The sequence below is a fragment of the Gobius niger genome, assembly GCF_951799975.1.
Source record: "Gobius niger genome assembly, chromosome: 12".
Lineage (NCBI taxonomy): Eukaryota > Metazoa > Chordata > Actinopteri > Gobiiformes > Gobiidae > Gobius > Gobius niger.
Window position 1 is genome coordinate 19,885,557 of NC_136863.1, and position 20,460 is coordinate 19,906,016.

At 43.6% G+C, this 20,460-nt stretch overlaps 2 protein-coding genes across 3 annotated transcripts; both read left to right on the top strand.

Annotated features, from left to right (window-relative positions):
• Positions 1-516: 516 nt before the first annotated feature.
• Positions 517-5,286, top strand: pgghg (protein-glucosylgalactosylhydroxylysine glucosidase). Its single transcript, XM_079567619.1, has 13 exons — positions 517-1,271; positions 1,462-1,672; positions 2,086-2,521; positions 2,771-2,890; positions 3,440-3,571; positions 3,652-3,763; positions 3,838-3,910; positions 4,001-4,137; positions 4,235-4,368; positions 4,512-4,607; positions 4,687-4,784; positions 4,859-5,079; positions 5,164-5,286. The coding sequence occupies exons 1-13, from the start codon at positions 1,025-1,027 to the stop codon at positions 5,238-5,240; spliced, it is 2,094 nt and encodes a 697-aa protein (XP_079423745.1). The 5' UTR covers positions 517-1,024; the 3' UTR covers positions 5,241-5,286.
• Positions 5,287-5,710: 424 nt separating this feature from the next.
• incenp (inner centromere protein) lies at positions 5,711-13,096 on the top strand. Of its 2 annotated transcripts, XM_079567756.1 has the most exons (20): positions 5,711-5,907; positions 6,521-6,669; positions 6,765-7,480; positions 7,563-7,602; positions 8,694-8,745; positions 8,819-8,954; positions 9,040-9,073; positions 9,152-9,221; positions 9,319-9,459; positions 9,885-9,902; positions 10,262-10,371; positions 10,453-10,564; positions 10,641-10,748; positions 11,477-11,625; positions 11,709-11,895; positions 12,000-12,035; positions 12,221-12,289; positions 12,445-12,516; positions 12,636-12,783; positions 12,852-13,096. In XM_079567756.1, the coding sequence occupies exons 1-20, from the start codon at positions 5,905-5,907 to the stop codon at positions 13,025-13,027; spliced, it is 2,526 nt and encodes an 841-aa protein (XP_079423882.1). In that variant the 5' UTR covers positions 5,711-5,904; the 3' UTR covers positions 13,028-13,096. The 2 variants fall into 2 exon arrangements, with proteins under 2 accessions (XP_079423882.1, XP_079423883.1); XM_079567757.1 differs by lacking the exon at positions 9,885-9,902 and having other exon boundaries at positions 5,712-5,907.
• Positions 13,097-20,460: the final 7,364 nt, after the last annotated feature.

Sequence of the window (20,460 nt, forward strand, 5' to 3'; positions counted from 1 at the left end):
ACAGGCAGGGAGCTGGAGAGGAAGAGGGAAGCGGATGGATTGCGGCCTTATATGGACAAAGCACTGCTTTTCCCAGGGTTTGTGGTTCTGACCCCCGGCTTGACGCCAGGCATCACACATATGCCTCCTTTGCGCCACCATGTGGTAAAAATGACGAGGTACAAGACCGCTAAAGCATTATACCATTTATTATGAACAGCTAAAAAGCAAATCGACTGCGCTTAAGATTTTGACAGATTAAAATAAACTTTTACTGCATATCACAATAATAATATTTTCCATGTAGCTTTTATTTGATCAACGACACACTATTAGAAGTGAAGTCACAAGACCTCCTATAATCTGGCCATAACGTGGCCTTCGAAATTCTGATTTTATGGGATTCTAGTTCCGCGTTTTCCAAAAGACCGAGTCCACAGAGTCCAGGTTTTCTGTGCAGCTATGGTGCAGCCCTGTCTCCCTGTCAGCGGTCTCTCGTCTCCTCCTGCTGCAGTTTTGGACACTGCTCATTTTGTTGGATTTATTTTGTCCGCTATAATATCTACTCTGTAGCGTACAACAGTTATACCAACTCCAGGGCTTGGATTTAACACTTTTGTTTTGTTTCAGCATTCTCCTGATGCTCCTCCCTCTTCAAGTAAAAGTAAAACTTTTGGAGATCGTACCCAAGTTTTGGCATTTTTCTTAGAGTTAAGTTGACTAAAACTGTAGTGTTGAAAAAATATATATAATTCGAGTAATGTTAGAGCTTTTCATTTGATCATAATGCAAGTCAGTTAGTGGCTTATTCAACAACCAATAACGTCAATGTTTTATTGCTTTACCGCAGGCTGGGGGGACTTGAAACCATTTACACTAGTGTGTCACTTGCATACCAAAGTACAGGGCTGATTTTTCCCTTGCATCCAAGTGTGAAGTCAAAGTGAGCAGTTCAAGTGGCCTCAGTAGCATTTGGAGCCTGCAGTTTACAGATTTGTTGTGTTGTCACTTAGTTTTGTTTTGAAAGTAGATCCTTCTTCTCGACATGGAGTCTTCTTCTTCAGACCAATACATTTTTTGCACTGATACTTTGCCTAGTGATGCTCGCTTCCTTCCTCCCTTGGCCAATGGGCTCCTGGGGTGGAAGGTGTACAATACCACCATGCATATGGGTGGCATTTACAATGGAGAAGCTGGACGCTGTCACAGAGCAGACATACCCTGTCCTCTGGCCGTCAGGATGGACACAGTGGAACCGGGTAGCCACTCCTACTGCCTGGACACAAACACAGGTACATTTTCTTAGATGATCTCAAGGTAAGTCCCAGAGTCCATTTCTAGTACATGGAAGTGTCTTTGTTTTTTATAAGCCTTCCTTAGTAACGTATAGGGCCTTTTAAAAATGTTTAAGGCCCACTGAATGAAACAGCATCATTCACTGACTTCTTTACACATAGTTATTGTGTGGTCTCTCTGTTTCAGGAATTTTTACCCACACGCTGAGCACAGCCCAGGTCACTGCCTCACAGACGCTGTACTCACACCGTTCTTTTGGTAACCTGATGGTGATGGAGATCATGCTGGTGCGGCAGGGCACAGAGAAGCAGCCAATAACAATAGATCTGCTCACAAACTTTAGACCTGAGAGCAAGGACATTGTTTTTGAGACTGGACCAGACTATAAAAGTGGCAGGTACTGTACACCAAACCGGCTTAATTTTAAGACCACATAATGCAACTTTATATAAATCTACTCCTTTGACTAAAGAACATGTGCTATGTCTGACACTTTATTTCCTATGAGCATCACCTGGCTCAGCACGTTTCTGCCCTTGGGCAATTTTTAATTGATATCACCCTCTGTAGACCAAAAGTGTTGCTTTGCCTTGCCATCACAATTCAACTCTCGAAAATCTTGCTTCAAACCCTTAACCTTGCCATATTGTTTGTTTCACGGCAAACGCTCACTTGTTTGTCAGGTTTTAAAATCAAATAATAATCAAGGTTACCAGCTGAATGGTCATAAACTTAAAACAAAGTGTTTCTTTGAAAGGACACTAAACCTGCTGTCTGGATTATTATACTGTGTCATTTATTCCCATATAGGCACATCTTTGGACAGACAACGGCAGCCGAGTACCCTGGAGGTGCCTGTCCCACTGTGCATCTTATTTGGACCGACATACCTCTAACCTTGGCTCTTAATGAGGAACAAAGCCAGGCTCGATGGGGCTTCATCCTAGCTGTGGCCGATAGTCTGGAAAGTGCTGAGTCCTGGTATGACAAGGGCCTAAGTTTAATGGCTGGCGGAAGTTTGCGCTCCTCCCATGAACAGGCCTGGAAGGAACTGTGGTTACAAAGCAAGATTGAGGTGGTAGGATCTGAGACGCTGTGCAAAGCCCTGATTGGCTGTATGTTCTACCTGCTCAGTGCTTTTCAATCTATCCATGATACAACTAGCTCCTTTGGGGGAGTCAGTCCTGGTGGTCTCTCCAACGGGGGTGACGGACAAGACTACTGGGGCCATGTCTTCTGGGACCAGGTAAGATATTGTGGCTTTGACGTCCATATTTCATTCATGCTTTCTGCCTGCATACATAGAGTAAATACTGGGAGTATTTACCAAAATTCATCTACTGTATATTGTTCGTGTGCCTCTTTCATTTATTTATTGATGTCATAAAAATGCATGAAGGCTGTGAGCTTCAGTAGTTACAGCAAGCATGTAGACCCCATTGAAATATGTATATAATTCAGTACATGATATGTGTAAATCTGTATTCTTTAACAGGACATTTGGATGTACCCTGGTATTGCCCTCTTCTACCCCAAACTAGCCCGGTCGGTGCTTGAGTACAGAGTGAGGACAATAGACGGAGCAAGGGACAATGCACAAAGACAAGGCTACAAGGTATAACTCCAGGACTAAAATTATGGACTTCAAGGAAGTCATTTGTCAGGACAGGTGCTAATTTATAATTTATTATAATTTAGCCACTTGTTCGCACACTGCACCTAATTGCAACCCACACGGCGCTGTTCCATTCACTGGGATGCAATTGTGAATTGGGCGTGTGTGTGTGTTTATTATGTGTGTTATGTTGTTTAATGGCCCAAAAATGGCATGTTTTGTGAGCACCCCCAAGTAAGACCTCAGCCCTCTCCTGGGTCAAATATCCGGTGCCACCGCTGGTCCCAGCTCTGATTTATAAATGAGAGAGTGCTGCATGCGTAAAAAATGCCCAAACGATTCTGCTGCTGATCCACTTTTGCATATGCTTACTCGTCTTGCACATGAGCAAATGATTGGTAAATGACCCCCAAACGGTTTAGCACATCCTTCAACCAGAGCATTCTTCTGTTGTGTCATTGCATGAGACACTTCACTTGCAGTGTGGCTTTAAACTGTAACACTATTTTTGAATAGTATGAGTATTAATATGAGTATAATCTTGAATAGGGGCTTAAGTATCCATGGGAGAGTGCTGTGTCTGGCAGAGAGGTCTGTCCTGAAGACATTTATGGGCAGCAGGAGATTCATATCAATGGAGATGTCACCCTGGCTTTCCAGCATTATCTCTATCTCACAAAGGTACAGCTGCTTTCACACATTACAGATTATATTTCCTTCCTGGTGTGACTATGTGCTATGTGCTTAACCCTTTGTCCCAGGACATATCCATGTTTACAGAGGGCCAGGGCAGCCAGGTTGTTTGGGGTGTGGCTGACTATTGGGTCTCGAGAGTAACATGGAGCCCGGAGGATCACAAGTATCACATCTTAGGTAAGGTGTCACCCTGGATAGCGCACTTATAATTTGAGTTGTATCCATTTGACTATTATTTATATGTTTTCCAGGGGTCATGCCTCCTGATGAGTATTATTACAATGTCAACAACTCGGTGTACACAAATGCAGTGGCCAAATTAAGGTGATGTTTAAACAAAAAAATAAGACACGATATGTAACTAGCTATATAAAGACCACTAATGTAAAAAAAAATTTGTTCAATATTTCCAAGTTTGGAGTTTGCAGTTGAACTGGCAGAGCTCCTCCAACAACCTGCACCAAAGGAGTGGAAGGAAGTAGCTGAAAACCTAAAAATACCTTTTGATGAAGAATTCAACTACCACCCTGAATATGATGGCTATATCCGAGGTATATTTATTTCACACTGCTGTAGCTATAGTATTTAGCCTGTCTTAGACATAGAAATGGTCTGGACTCCAGTAATTCAACTTGTGCTTTTTCATAGGCCAACCAGTCAAGCAAGCTGACACAGTGATGCTAGGTTATCCCCTTGGGTTTCCCCTGACTCCTGAAGTCAGAAAAAATGACCTTTTGGCGTATGAACCTGTCACAGACCCTAATGGTCCTGCCATGACTTGGGTACTTTTTTTTTTATTTGAGCCAAATATATATAATAACAGCATAACAACAACATATTGATAATAACATTTGATATCGTAACAGTTCTTGCACACTGAGTAGTTTTTCCATCATAGTAGTATGCTAACATGTATTTGCAACAGGGTATGTTTGCCATTGGATGGCTAGAACTTAACGAAGCAGAAAGAGCTCAGCAATTGCTTACGAAGTGCTTCAGCAACATCCAGGCTCCTTTCCAGGTGACCTTATTTTCAATTTACTTACATTTGCTGAAACAAACCTATAGCCTATACTGCATCTATCACACTCCCTCTCCAGGTATGGAGCGAGTCATCAGATGGCTCTGGTGCTGTTAATTTTCTTACTGGCATGGGAGGTTTTTTGCAAGCTGTCCTATTTGGATACACTGGTTTCAGGTTAGTTTTGACTCTGAGAACTTGACTGATTGAGAATTGTAAATACTTAATAATTGTTTTATTTCATTTTATAGAGTTCAGAGGGAATGCCTTTGTTTCAATCCCCTTCTCTCAAGTGACATTTCAGAGTTGTGCATACGTGGGGTGAGCTACCTTGGCAATCAGCTTGATTGGCTGTTGAGGAAAGACGAAATTTCCATAATTTTAAGAGGAAGCAATTCTTCTCAAAACGTGAACAGCAATAATCTGCAGGTTGTTTTGAAGGCTTCAGGATCAAAAATCCCTCTCACACCAGGTGTCACACCTATTTATTGCTTTTGTGGTATATTGGCCTGATTCATAACATTAACTGGTGCCTTTTTCTTTTTCTTTTTGGTAGGTCATCCTGTGACAATCCCAAGGGAGCCTGGCTTTATTTGTAAACTAGATTTGAATTCTTCATGTTGGCCTTTCTGAAAAATGTTGGCTTTAGTCTTTGTTATGGACACTATTCTCTAATGGGTCACGTTTTTATTTTATATGACCATGCGTTTTAAACTAAATCTGTGTCCGGATCATTTAATAAAAAACGAATTTCCTATTTTTTTACTACACCTTTCACCATGTTGCTAGCATTACTTCTTTTTCATATTCGCAATTAAACAAAACAAAACAAGTCCAGCCATGTCTCTTTCTTGTGTTGAATGGAGAGGGGGGCGGGCACTGCCAGTGATGGTTGCAAGCGGTTGGTCCGTTCAAACTTACGTGGCACCGATGCCCAGCCCAACATACTCCTGGGTTTGTTCGATTCATTCACTCCTTCGTTTCCGACGTGTCTGTGCCTATGAGCAAACCTTGAGCTCCGCCTGCGGGGGACACGCCATTAGGAAACCGAGCGCACCGTGTGAGCGTCACTGTGTCTCGGGATTGGCGGTGGGAGTTTTGAAGTTAAACGGTTTCAGCGGCGGGCAGTGTCTGGACTGGTGTCGACGCTGTTGTCGATCAGATGTATTTACACATCATTTGAAGAAGAAGAAGATTTTTTTAAAAATCAGGATTGTTTTTATATCAGAATGGGACACACGCTTCTTTAACTCACGGACGGATCGTGCATTTGGAAGTTTTAAGAAGTCGACTAACCATGGTAAAGCTTTGAGTTCTTTAGCTTTAGCTGCACCGCCATGATTGTCTTCGAGTTTAATGTAAACAATGTAGCTTAATGTTAGCAATTACACAAACCATTGACAACAGGAAGCTATAGCATTCTTGTAATGCTGTTGTTTAGAAGATTAACGTTATATTTTGCCTGATTTTGGTTACCGGAGAATGATTGCCCTTTTTTCCTATGCAAGGCAACGATGGCCCCTCATTGGAAACAACAACAAAAAAACGTTTCACGAATAACGATGGCTTTAGGACTTCACTCAATTTGCCAAGCTGCTTGGATGTCTACTTGATGTTATGTAAAACCTATTGTTGTTTATAGCTATGGTGTACATTCCAGTTCCTGTCCTGTTCTGTGGTGCGCATGTGCAGTCAAAACTTACCAAAGATCTCACTGCACAAAGAAATGATGCAAACCTTGCTGTTAAATTCGAGTTTCATGATTGCTGCTGTTCATTTTCAGCGTTTGTCAAAAATGTAAACACTGCAGACAAGTACATTTAGGCTTCATATGCCTCTTGTTGTGCAAGTGTTTTCAGTGGTACAATCATTTTTCCAAGCTAACCAAAACTATCTGCTTATTGTTTTCCTAGGCTGTAAATATGAACCCTGTGCGGTCATCACTGCAGTCCCTGATGACTACATTTGTTGGCAAATCACAGGCATTTGTCACTGAAATAGACAATGTTCATATGGTATGGCTTGAGGAGATTCAACAGGAGGCCAACCGCATGTTCACAAGGTAGGTTTTATTCTATGATTGGTGACTGTAATAATATGTTTGCTTCAGCTTTAAGTGTTGACCTTTTGTATATAAAAAAAAAAAAACATTTGCAGAGATTTTAATGCTGAGCCAGAACTAATGCCGAAGACCCCCTCACAGAAAAGAAATACTCGCAGGAAGCGTGTGTCTTTAGGCCGCCAGGAGGAAAGTCAGACAAGAAGAAGGTTTTCCAAGGGAAGACGCAGCAATCTCCGTGGATCCTCGTCTGATGCATTGAAAAGTATTGTTGAGGAGGAAAATGCTTCTCAGGGTTCTACCTCGAAAACGGAGAGCACGCGGCCAAAACGGGCTACTCGCAAAAAGCAAACAAAGGCTGATGAAGAGGAAGCTACTCAGATCCTCTGTGGCAGCACTGAGTCTGACGAGGTGGACCTTGTGAAGGCAGAGGTTATAGAAATTGTGGAAGATGACGTGGAGGAGCAGAAGGATGCAGATGTCAAAGAGGAGAAGCCATCCTGCGACATCGAGTCTCCAAAAAATATTCCATCTCCAAAAGTGGTGGTTGCCCTTTCTCCTGAAGACCGTCTGTCAGCTGAGTTAGCCGTGAAAGCAGAGATCCCAGCTGGACATGCAGCTACTAAAGCTGAAGGGGCTCAAGGTAACAAGTCACGCCGAAGCTCAGTGCGGCATTCTCTCAAACTGCGTCGCTCTGTGGCTGGTTTAAGACGTAGTATGACCACGGAGTCTGTGAGACGAGCATCACGGCGATCTATGCTCAAGAGAAAGGCGGCTCGCATGGGTAACTCGACATGTGACAGCAACACTGAAGGTACACTTTTTAGAGCTTTTTAGAGAAATGTGGTTAACTCAAGCATGTCATATTGATGTAAGATTTATTTTGTTTTTTGTAGATGACGCCTGCATGGATTCAGTAGATGAAGAGAGTGAGGCGTAAGTCACCTTGATGATGCATAGTAACAATTATTTTGGTAATCGATTAATCTTCCAATAATTTTTTACGATGAACTGATACTGATGGAGGATACTTCAAGTTTATAGGATGCTCTTTGCTGAGACATGATCACAAGATTCACTATGTGCACATGTTTCTCATTGTCGAGGTCAGAACTTCTTGAATTAATTCACTAAGCTTTAACTGGAGTCTGCACTAGGGACTTGATTGGGGACATGTGCTTGGATTGTGGTGGGATTTACGGTTTCAAAGAGCCTTTCAAAAGACCATCTCTTTTTAATGTGAAATTTTAACAACGCCAGCCAGATAACTCTTAATATCTTAGACGTGATCGATACAAGGCACACGTTTTTATTTAAATAATCTAAAATTACAATGGCACCCATATTTATGCTTTGAAAAACGTTTTGTGAATGAAATCTTAACTAATCACAACTTATAAAAAAAGGCTGCAACTGCCTGACAAATCATTTGTAGTGCACTTAGCTTGCACTTTAGTGAAAAAGGTTTTCGCTTGTGTGAAAAAGGTTTTCGCTTGTGTTGCCTGCTCCATTATCAGGCTGATTCTTATGTTTGTTGGTAGGAGTTTTGGCAAAAATTGATGCGGAAAGACTCTGCTCTTTTTACACTTAAGATCTGGTTCAAACCGTTCACCTTTTAAAGCAGTGGTTCTCAACCTTTTGGAGCCACAACCCCCATTTTAATTAATGGGATCCGGACCCCAACTCGTATGTATGTATCTTGTTTATTCCCACTGTTGGGTCACACCGTGGGAAACCGGGACATTAGCCAATATAATTGTTTAAAAAAGAAGGGGGGGAAAACAAATGGCTAAATAAAATTAATCAATTTGAGAACAACTGAACATTGGTAAAATGGCACACACATTCTACAATAAAACAAAAAATATACTATATATCTACATGACCTGCCCTGTCTGAGTCTATACCAAAAGTGATTAATCGATTACTAAAATATATAACAACTGTTTCAACCACTGATTAGTTTTGGATGACTTGTTTAAGCCCTAATGCATATGCATGTTCTTTTTATGTCTCTTATTGTGCAGAATGGCAACAGCTGCAAATACTCTTCAAACTGAAGACAACACAGAGGAAACGGTATGTTTCTCAAAGTATGCTATGCAATTGAATTTATACAATACTATTTTCTAATGGACATCCATTCAAACAGACTTGTGTGCAAGAGACTGCACTCCCTCCAGTTCAGGCAGTCGGGCGCATCACGCGCTCTGTCGCAGCCAATTCTCCTAAACTGGCTCCTCAACCACTTTACGCAGTCAAATTTGGCACTCCAGACAAGCGAACAGGTATGAACATGTTTCTTCATAATGAGATGTGAAAATTACTCATGGACTCGACTCATTATGTGCCTTTTATACCTTTTTGTTTCAGTTACTGCAGAAAAGCAAAAAACACCAGGTCTCCGGTGAGTGTATTGCCTGCTCAGTGTTGCTGTAAAAATCACTGCCCATCTAACTGAGATGAACTTTTGTTTACATTCTAGGTTAAGTGCTAAAAGGAAAGCGCCACAAAGTCCGACAAAAAGACCCTCTTCTGCCAAAAAGAGCCAAAGTGTATGACTAGCTTTGACTTAACAGATTAGTGGTATAGTTATGGAGATTACATACTACAAAATTATGTGATTATAAAATAAGTCTTCTATATTTGCAGGCAATCAGGCCAAATATGAAATCTTTTCTCCACACTGTCCAGAAGAATCAAATGTTGATGATGACGCCAACTACTCTTAGCCGTTCTACTGTCCTCAAGTCTTTTATTAAACATACTACTCCTCTAAAGATGGACCAGCAGGTGAGGTGTACTTTTATGACATATTGAACACTATATTTTAGCTTGTTGTGAGCCACACAACCTTTTCTTTTGAGTGCTGTTAAGTGGGATTCTGCAATTACCGTAATGGATTTGAGCTCTACATATGGTTCTAAATTATCGGCATGGAGTTGTTGAAACGGTTACAATGAATCGTGTGGAAGATTGGGTCCTTTGTGCATGGAGTTTGCACGTAGTCCTCGTATCTGTGTAGGTTTCCTCCGAGTGCTTCAGTTTTCCCTTACCACTAAGAAAACACTAGGGTCCCTAAAGTCATAATGGTTAAATAAAAAGTATATGAGCACATTTGCGAATACGAATAAGATACTGAAATATGTGGTGAAATCATTGCATTAGAATCTGAAGAGTGTGTTAATAAGAACGCTCTTGTCTTTTTCTCCTCTCAGACGAGCAGTGGTATAGTGGTAAGTGGTAGTTTAATAACTGTTGGTTAATAAATGTTCTAACATGTCTGGTGCATGGCCTACACCAGCCACCACTTTTAGTTTATCATTGGTCCACTAGATCACTTTGGGTCTGTGTCTAATATCCTGAATGAAAGTGATTTCTAAGTGTCTGTCTCTGGGTGGTTACATTATCCCTAAATAGTGTTTCTTAATGACACTTGGTGGTGCATGGGTGCTGTTTCTGATGGCCCAACTAAAGCTTCATGCCCCATCTTAATGCATATAACTTTTTCGTGGTGCATTTTGTCACACTGGCTGTAGTAACCAATTGTTTACTTGCAGGGTTGATTTTCAAAATGATGTCATTTCTTTTATAGACAAAGGAACGTTACAAACTGGAAGCCCTTAAAAAGAAACAGGAGCAAGAAATTGAAAGAATTAAGAAAATGGAAGAGGAGAAAAAGAAGAAACAGGAGGAACTGAAAAGGTTTGTATTGAGTTTTTCTTTTCTACTGGGAGTGATAATTCCAAACCAGTATTGTATTAATTTGTTAATATTTATTTTCAGAAAAAGAGATGAGCGTCTGAAGCGAGTTTTTGAAGCCAAAGAGCAGAAAGAAGAAGAGAAGAAAAAGAAAATGGAGCAAAAGATGGCTCAGAATGATGAGAAAAATGATAAAGTAAGAGCAAAAATGTACAAACCACTCAAAATGATGATCACAAAATGGAAACTAACATTACATATTGTATTGGCAGCGTCTGGCAGAGGAAAAAAAGAAAAAAGTCATGGCTGTGAAACGTCAAGAGGAGCTAGAGCTAAAAAAGAAGCAGGAGGAAGAGGCTACAAAAAAGAAGCTCCAGCAAGTAAGCAGAGCATTTGGACTTTAAAGCAGCACTAATATGTTTACCTTAATAAATCCTTTCTGTAGTCCCTCTTTGGGTAATACAGGTGTTAATGGGACGATTGGGGGGGTCTTTCATCTCCCCCTGGTGTCTCTGGCCAGAAAACCACACTTGCAACTACCCCGCCTCCTGGTCTGAGTCGTCAATACACACTAATGGAATTACAAAGAAGGGGCTAAGCACAGGCAAAGCTAACTGTGGGCTAGAGCGACTTAAACTGTACAGCCAAGTTTGAGTGAAAAAAATTATCTCCATTATGTAACTGGATGTACAATATCCCTCTCTCCCTTTGTCTTTTCTGTCAGCCTAGTATTGACTCACTGACAATGGGTAAAAAAACCACAACATGCTACGACACCTGCACCTTAGGGCCTTTAGGGGCACGAGTTACTTAGTTCTGCTTGAACAAAGCCATATCAAACCAGGGTAATATTTGTCTTACTCTTCATAAAATAAGATAAAACTTTCTTATGGTCATAATGCCTTTGCTATGCCCAAGCCCGTCAGATCTCGGAAGCTAAACAGGGTACGGCCATGTTGGTACTTGGATGGGAGACTAGCGGAACATTTGAGTGAATGAATTGAGTGAGTGATCTGGTGTGAATGAATAATGCAGAAAAATTGCAACGTGTCTTTGAGCATTTGGAAAAGCGCTACACAAGTCTAATGCATTATATTTTATCTTTAAGGAAGAGGAGAAACGGCAGCAGGAGGCTAAAATGGCAGAAGAGGAGGCAAGAGCCCAGAAACTGGCTGAGGCCCACAGAGCTTTAGAGCTGAAGAGGGAGCAGGAAAGGGCACTCGAGAGGGAACGAGAGAGACGGGCTGCAGCTGAGAGGTATGCCGATGTCGAGTTGGAATTAAAATGGCTCTGGAAGTGTATAGGATTTATTTAGAGTATTGGCAATTTATGTTCTTCAGGGAAAGACTTGAGAGAGAAAAGGCTCTAGCGCTACAACGTGAGCTGGAGCGGGCGGCCAGAGAGAAGGAAAGGAGAGAACTGGAGGAGAAGATGAAGGCACTTGAGGAAAAACGCAAACTGGAAAAGCAGCTCCAATTAGCTGCTGAGGCGAAAGCTGCTAAAGAAAGAGAAGCTGCTAGAAAACCGGTTAGTAAATAACATTCTGGCTAAAGTTGAGTTTGCTGTATGCAATTGATTACTCTGCATGCACATATTTGCCATCAATTAACACAGTGTTATGTTTTGTTAAGGCTCCCTCAGCTCTGAATGTCACTGTGGATATTGAGGTAAGACATTGGCATGCTTAAAAAGTGTGATACTTAGACTTAGACTTCGGCATAGAAGTGAAAACTCCAAGCGGTCCACTTTAATGTGCTGGTTCAATGCTGGATTTACATTTTAGTTTAAAAATGGCACATGAATCAGATATTTTACTACTGACAGTATTTATTTTGACTACCTTTCTTGTCAGAAATCTGTTGTGAGTACACCTACAGGCAAAGCAGGGGGAGGAGTACTCAATCAAACTGTAGATATTGATGTAAGTGCTTCTGTGACACATTTCTGAAAACTAGTAAATTTGGGGAAATGAGCTGTAAGCACTTGGGTTCACAAGTTCTACATATCTTAATCCTACACATGGTGGTATATATTCAACTACTTGTCTATTGGTTAATTAGTCCTTTTTCCCGCCAGCGCTCTGTGATGGGTACACCTCTCGGCAAAGGAGCAGGAGGCAATGCACTAAACATGACTGTTGATATAGAGGTAGGTTGAGAAACTGAATATGGCAAAAGATAGTTTTTGTTGTTGTTTTTTTGGGGGGGGGGTCATTTTTTATGTAACATAAAAAAGGTAAAGTGCTGACTGTTGTTTTTTCTGAACAGAAATCTCCACAGTCCTACTCCATTACTCCAAAGGGTGGGAACAAGATCCCTTCCAAAAACCCTGAAAATTATGGAATGGACCAAAACAGTGACGACTCCACCGACGATGAATCTGCTCCCAGAAAACCTATACCGTCCTGGGCTGAAGGTGGGGCTTTTAACCATGTGTACCTTTGCTCATGGATGATTTATTAATATGTTTAAATTCTCTTTCAGGTCATAATCTACAGCTGTTGATTAAAAACCAATATTTCAGCCCCCCGGATTTGGATCGTTTCTTTGGAAAAGTTGAAGCACCAAATCTTGAAAAGATTTTTTACAAGAGCAAGCCGCGATATTTTAAGCGCACGAGCTCCGCTGTTTGGCACTCCCCTCCAGGTGGCGGGAAATAACGCTGTATACAGAGAGCATTGTGCTGTTTTTATGTTTTAAGTTTAATGTTCAATAAAGTTTTACTATTGCTGTAATCTTAACATTTGTTTTTTTGTGTATCATACTGCTTTTTAGTACATTGGGATTTTTATTCTATGGTTGCAATTTAAACAAAATATAAGTCAAGCATATTTATTTAATTTTTAGATATATATATTGTGGTTTGCAAAATCTATAGCACTGAGTTTTGGAGTACACTATCAAGAAACGACTACTTAAAAACATTTTGGCATGAAAAAAAGACAGGCCTTTAATTTGCCTTTTGATATTCAAATAAGCCCCGAATTTCACATTAGCTGCAAAGAACATTTAGCGCATCCTTATATCAGGGACCATAAACTGATACATCGCCTTTGCAAGCATAAAGAGTCTGATGTGGGAGTACTAGAGCATTGTTGATTTAGTTTTTTTTTTTTTAGTTCACAAGTGCAACTGTTGCCCCCTCGAAATCACCAGGGAGAATCAGTCGGCTTTTCAAAGTTTATTTCGAGCTCAAATATTTACAGAAAAGAAAAGGTAAACATAGGTCCCCTGTGAATAAAGAATAAAATAGTTTAGCGTACTATGGATTAAGTTAAAATGGACAAACAGATAAAACGACACTTACACGTCCCAGATGTCACAAGGCTTAGGCCACGGCCCGACTACTGCGCCACAGCTTCTGCCCTGAGGCTGTGGGCCTAGCTCTTTTAAACTAGCATAAAGCGGTCACGTGATGGATGCGCTTCCGGTTTCAATTAATAAAAAGACAGTGTTTAATTTAGCGAAAAGATGAATAAATACTGTTATTTACAGTGAACCATTTACCAACAATAAGAAAGCGCTTAAATACTTTGTCGAAAATGGGCGAGCAACACCCTCCCCCACTAAAAATAATGTTAACCCAACATTCCCTTAATCCTACTGGGGGGTCTTACTTGACTTAAACCATAAATTGTAGTAAATAAACAATTTGAACCACAACAATACTTCACAAAAGAGTCCAGGCTAAATGAATAGTGTCCGTTATCCAAGAGTCCTTTGGCACGGCGGTACGCGCAGGTTTAAAGGTCCATTTCCGTATTTGGGTAGATAGTCCGTTGAAGCATTGGTGGGCCCCAGAATCTTCAGAATTGACTCAAGGAAAATACCTTCTACCCAAGATTTTGTAGCAGCATAGCAAACCAACTAAACAAATGGCATGTACTACTGAAACAATAATTAAAGTACATTTACTACTATTGCACATATCTCTATTGCACACAAGCCACATACTTTAAAGTGCAAAGTGCAAAGTGCAACTCAATTAGCAGGTACATAAAGTGCATGTTACTACTGCATTACGACTGGGAATTAAAAAGGATATAGGTTGGCCGAGGTGCTGAAGAAGCCGTCTCGGACCCTCGCTGGTTTGGACACACCGACAGGACAGGTCTGCACTTCCAGGACCGTGGGCTCACCAAGCTGGTCGTAGGTGTACAAGCGCCTGGGCCGTCTAGTTCTGACAGGTCTTGCAGGTCCCTCCGAGGAGTCAGAGGAGGATGCCTCTCGCTCAGATGAATCCGCTTCCTGTACTGGCTCTGGCTCCGGCTCAGAGTCAACCTCTGGGATCAGGATCACCACTTCAGCTCTCTCCTCAGCAGGTGCAGCTCCCTGTTCCGGCTGTCTTGGAGTGGGGACTCTAGGTTGGAACTCTCTGGCAGTTGGATTGAGCGGCTGAAGAGCGGGTTGGGGTGGCAGGACGAGATGGTAGTCTTCCTCACTAGAGCTCTCTGTACCTGCAGGCTGGATGTTGCACTTAACACTTGTCCCTCTTCCTGGCGACGTTCTGGTTCTCCTGCTTCTCCTTTTAGGGTTGGGGACGACAGGCGCTGGTTCAACCAGGTAAGGACAAGGTAAGAGCAAGTTTCTGTGCAGCACCCGTCTTCTCCCTACAGCATTCAGAGGCTCAACCACATAGACAGGGCTTCCAGGGCCTTTGCTCTCCCTCACCACATGGACAGTGTCCTCCCAGTGACTGCGGAGCTTCCCCGGACCACCTCGAGGCGTGAGATTTCTCACCAATACATGGTCACCCGGGTTCAGCGTGGAGCTCCAGGCGCGCTGATTGTAATAATCTTGGCCCTTTTTTGCAGACTTCCTCATGTTCGTCAGGGCAATGGAATAGGCTTCCTGCATTGCCTCTCTCCACTTCTCCGCATAACCAGCAGGGGTCTGTTTCTCTGCGTCACCGAGCTTCTTGGGAAACAAGAGGTCAACTGGGAGGGTTGGTTCACGTCCAAAAAGCAAGAAGAAAGGGGAGTACCCTGTCGCCTCGTGGATGGTGGAGTTGTAGGCATGAACTACTTTGTTGAGGTGCTCCTTCCATCTGGCCTTTTGTGTCTCCTCCAGTGTCCGCAGCATACTCAACAGAGTCCTGTTAAAACGTTCGGCAGGGTTAGCTTGGGGGTGGTAAGGTGTAGTGCGAGAGTGTTGAATACCACCATATTCCTGGAGCTTCCGAAACAGCTGGTTCTCAAACTCTCTCCCTTGGTCGTGGTGGATCCTGGATGGAAACCCAAAGCGTGGGATAAATTCGTCAAACAGCTTTCTGGCAGCAGTTTTCCCGGCCTTGTCTTTGGTTGCGTAGGCCTGAGCGTATTTAGTGAAATGGTCCACTAAAACCAGGATATACTCTTCCCCCCCGTTGCTTTTCTCCAGATGTAAAAAGTCTATTGAGACCATCTCGAATGGTGCAGAAGTTTCAATGCTTTGAAGTGGTGTCCTTGTGACTCTGTTGGGCCTTTTGTTTTTGATGCAGCTGCAGACACGTGTAACGTAGTGCTCCATCTCCTGCCTCATTTTTGGCCAAAAGAAGCGCTCTCGGGCCAGGGCCACCATCCGGTCAGCACCCAAGTGTCCCATCTCCTCATGGAGGTACTTGTACACCAGGGGCTTCAAGGGCTCTGGCACCACCAGTTGCAGCCTGTTGTTGGTCTTCCTCCACAGGAGTCCATCTTCACCCAGCTGCAGCTTTGGCCATTCTCTCAGGAGAACCCGGACTTGCTCACTCTCTGCAGCTTTGTCTCTGTACTTCAGGTAAGTGTTTTCTCTTTTCAGGTTGGAGACCCTCTGGATGGCTGGATCTGCATTCTGCTGGGCCTGGATGTCTTGGATGGAGAAGGGCTGAAGAGGTGGTACAGCACTGCCATCTGGTGGTAGGACATCCACATTACAGGTGACAGCAGAAATCCAGTTGATCTCACCTGTTTGGCTGCTTTTGACTGCTTTACAGATGCTGTCCATGACCTCCGGCTCACACTCTTCCGTGCACTCCTGCATGATGGTTCTGATGGGCTTAGGTCTGCGAGAGAGAAAGTCAGCATCTGTGTTAGCTGTTCCAGGTCTGTACTTGAGTGTGAATCTATAGTCTGCCAGCTCTGCAACCCAGCGGTGACCCGTGGCGTTGAGTTTTGCCGACTTGGTAACGTAAGTGAGTGGGTTATTGTCACTGTAGACTGTGAAGTGTGGCGCGTGGAACAGGTAGTCACGGAAACGCTCTGTGATGGCCCATTTCAGTGCGAGGAATTCCAGTTTTCCTGAGTGCAGCTTGTAGTTCTTCTCTGCAGGCGTCAGGGTTCTGGATCCGTAGCCAATGACTCTCAGTGCGCCATCTTGTCGCTGGTACAGCACAGCACCGAGCCCTTGCTCTGAGGCGTCAACATGAAGAATGAAAGGCTGCTCGAGGTCTGGATATGCCATAACAGGTGGATTTGTAAGTTGGTTCACAAGCTTTTCTAAAACTGCTCTGTGTATTTCTGTCCACTGAACCGGAGAGGAGGGTGGGAGCTGAGCACCTGAATGTTTTGTCCCCTTTTTGTGGCAGTGTTTTGGCTCACCTTTGGGCTTTGCCAGCAGCTCATACAGTGGCTTTGCAGTCCTGGAGAAGTCCTGGATGTAAGCTCTGTAGTAGCTCAAGAATCCCAGGAGCTTCCTCACCTCTCTCACTGTAGCTGGGGTCTGGTACGTGAGCGCCTTTACTGCCTCCACCTCTCTTGGGTTCATCCTGTATCCTTCTGCAGAGATCACACGACCAACATACGTTACTTGTGGCTTAAACAACTCACATTTTTCGGCTCTCAGCTTCATCCCACAGGCTCTCTGTCGCCGCAGGACTTGTCTGACGTTTTCCACATGTTGGTCAAATGTGCGGCTGAAAACAAGGACATCATCCAGATAGGGCACACAGACTTCATCCCTCAGATCTCCCAGGCATCCCTCCATGTGGCGTTGAAAAGCAGCCGGGGCATTTGAGAGGCCAAATGGGATCCTGGTCCACTCATAGAGTCCCCATGGTGTAATAAAGGCTGTGTATGGTCTGCTCTTCTCGCTCATGAAGCCTTGGTGGTATGCTTTGCCCTGGTCCAGGACGGTGAACCAGGAGTTTCCACCCAGGTTTTCCAGGATTTCTTGGATCCTGGGGATGGGATGACGGTCTGGCCAGGTCTTCTCATTCAGCAGCCTGTAATCAATGCATAACCGGAGAGTGCCGTCCTTTTTCCTGACGCAGACTACCGGTGAAGAGTAAGAGGAATAGGACTTTTGAACCCAACCTCTACTCAACAAATCCTGAATGTGAGCCTTGACTTCCTGATACAGGTGTCGGGGTATGGCATTGTATGTTCTCTGGACAGGAACAGAGTCTTTCAAATTAATGTCCATTTGCAAACCAGTGACACAACCAGCATCCCACTCATCTCTGGCAAACACGTCACCCTCCTCCACCAGCATCTGACGAACTCTGTGCTGCTGCTCTGCCGAGAGGTGACTCAGATCTACAGGCGGGACCCAGGGCTCCCTCTGTGGTGCTTGACTGGGCTGCTCCGGTGAGGATGTGGCACTGCCCTCTGGTGACTTGGGCTCTAGTGGATAAACTGCATCAACACTGTGTAACCAGCCAAGCGTTGTGCGGCCACAAAGAGTAATATCACAGTCTGTTGTGTTTTCAACAGTTACCTTAATCCTCGTATTCTCTTGATGTTGAATGAGCTGCTCTCTTACTTTGAGTCCTGTGGGCCACGGTGTCTCCGGGTTAGGCTCCAACACGGCGTGAGTTCCACAGAGCAACCCTTGCTGTAGATAGTTGCATTGCACTTGGATGGCGTTCCTCTTTGGGACAGTAACTGGCATTCTTCCCAGACGAGCAATGTGGGGGTTGTTTTCAGGTGACGGCTTCTGTAAAACAGTTAGAACAGCCCTCGCAGTTTCCTGACCCACATCAAGTGCTGAACAAAATCTCCTTACCATGTGACCAGAAGGAAAACAGCTTCCAAGACCCTCATTTGCCAAAGCCAGCTCCTCAATTACATTAAATCCAATAATAGGACGTTCCAGATCTGTAGAGGCGACTAAGATAGGAACAACTACTGGTTCATCACTCATCCCAGCAACAGCATCTTGTGACAGTGCAAACTTCACTTCAATCCAGCCCTGATATGGAATCTTTGTCCCATTTGCTGCGGACAGATCCAGCCCTCCTTCTTCCAGTAACTCTTCCACAGGCCTCACAGTAACATGGGGTAAGTGTCTCTGCTTCCACTCATCTCCAATAATGGACACTTGTGAGCCAGTGTCCCACAGCACTTTGGTGTCAACATTGTTCATTGTGGCTCGAACAAGGCACCTCCTCCCCACCAGCTTAGCAGTTTGATGTTGTTTACCAGTGAGAGGCGCTGTGGTGCAGAATATGTCTGTGTTCTTACCAAGATGTACGCTGGTTTCGATCTTGTTGGTGGAGGCTGTGGTGTTCCTAGGCGCTCTGCGGCAACCAACGGCCCAGTGGTCTATGCTCCCACACTTGTAGCAGTGGTCGCATTTCCCCCCTGGATTGGTCCGCTGGCACTGGTGACACTGCCGGTTGGGGCGTGTCCTTGGCGGTGGTCTGTTGTAGCTGTGGCTGGCTTGTCCCCATGGTGGTGGTTGTCCGGGTGGCTGGTGCAGGCTTGACAGCTGAGTGGTGAGATTCTGAATGGCTTCACAGATTGCTTTGTTCCCCTGGTCTACTTTCTCCATCAATGTGTCACGTTTTTCAAACTTTTGCTTTTTATAACTGGTAGAGTTACTGTCATAACTGCTGCTCTCTGAATCAGTGAAATGTGGATCATTACTCACCGCTAACACCTTGGCTCTGGATTTGCTTGACAGCTTGCCCTTCCTCTCCATCTCCAGGTTGTAGGCGGCGGTCATTTTCTCCAGCAGAACTTCATCAGTTATTCTTGGATTTTGCAAATATGGCTTTAAGTCAATACGGATGGTGTCATCTTGAAGTCCGGTAAGTATGGTTTGCAAAAACTGATTTTGGATGAGCTCTGGGCTGTACTTCAAGCCAGTGTCTGCTCTTTCTGAAGCAAAGAGTATCTGTTGCCTCAAGTCCATAGCTCGAACTAGAAACTGGACTGGAGTCTCTCCGTGATCTTGTGCATCACGAGTTAAGGAGTGGTACAGCTCATTAGCATCTTTTTCAACAAAATGAGTCCGCAATATTTGTTTCAGAGCTTTCAATGACAAATCATCTCTACTTTCCAGATAACTTCGCAGTTTTGTTCCTGGAATAATAGCTTGAAGGACTGCGTCAATAATTTCGCATTCATCATATCCTTTCTTTAATGCTTTTGTAATTTGTCTTTCTAAACTTGAATATCCCAGCTTATCCGTTTGATTATGTTCACCAATTTGTCCATTAATTTTCAAGTCTTTTCTATACATTGGGTGAACAACAGTTTGAGTTCTTTCAGTGAAATTATTAACGGCAGTAAGCGTGGTGGCAGAGGTGCGTGGTCTTACCACAGGTTCCGTGTTGCTGGGCGCAGTACCAGCTGTGTCCGCCAGAGGGCGGCGTGGCGACGTGGGACCAGACGTAGACAGCGTTTTTCTCAGTTCATCAATTCTGTCATTTATTTTCAATAACAATGACATTCCTCCATCTTCAAGCGACGTGACATCCTCACACTCCAAATGCTGCAGAATTAGCCTTCTCAATTTGCGAGGTGAGTTTTTATCTTCATCTTCAACATTTATTTCAAGTGTAGTGCATATTTTAAGAAGTTCCGAAGCAGGTAAGGCAATTAGCTTTCCCTCGATTTCTTCCAGCATATTATCCCATTCAGACACTTGTTCGTTAAAGTCTGGCATGATTGGAAAGTCTTTTACCTTGGCTTTGATCGTGACTTGCGGTGGGTTGTGTCGTCTTCCTTGACCTCGCTTCCGTTAGCATTAGCTCCGTGATAGCTTCGTGTTGGCGTCTCTCGTAGCGTATTCCACTCACGAATATAGTCCACACACGCGCTCCGGTAGCCACAATCCACGGTAGCGAGCCAGGTCATCCACAAACTTAATCCGACCGGGCAGAAACACCAAGATTTTGTTGCCCCCTCGA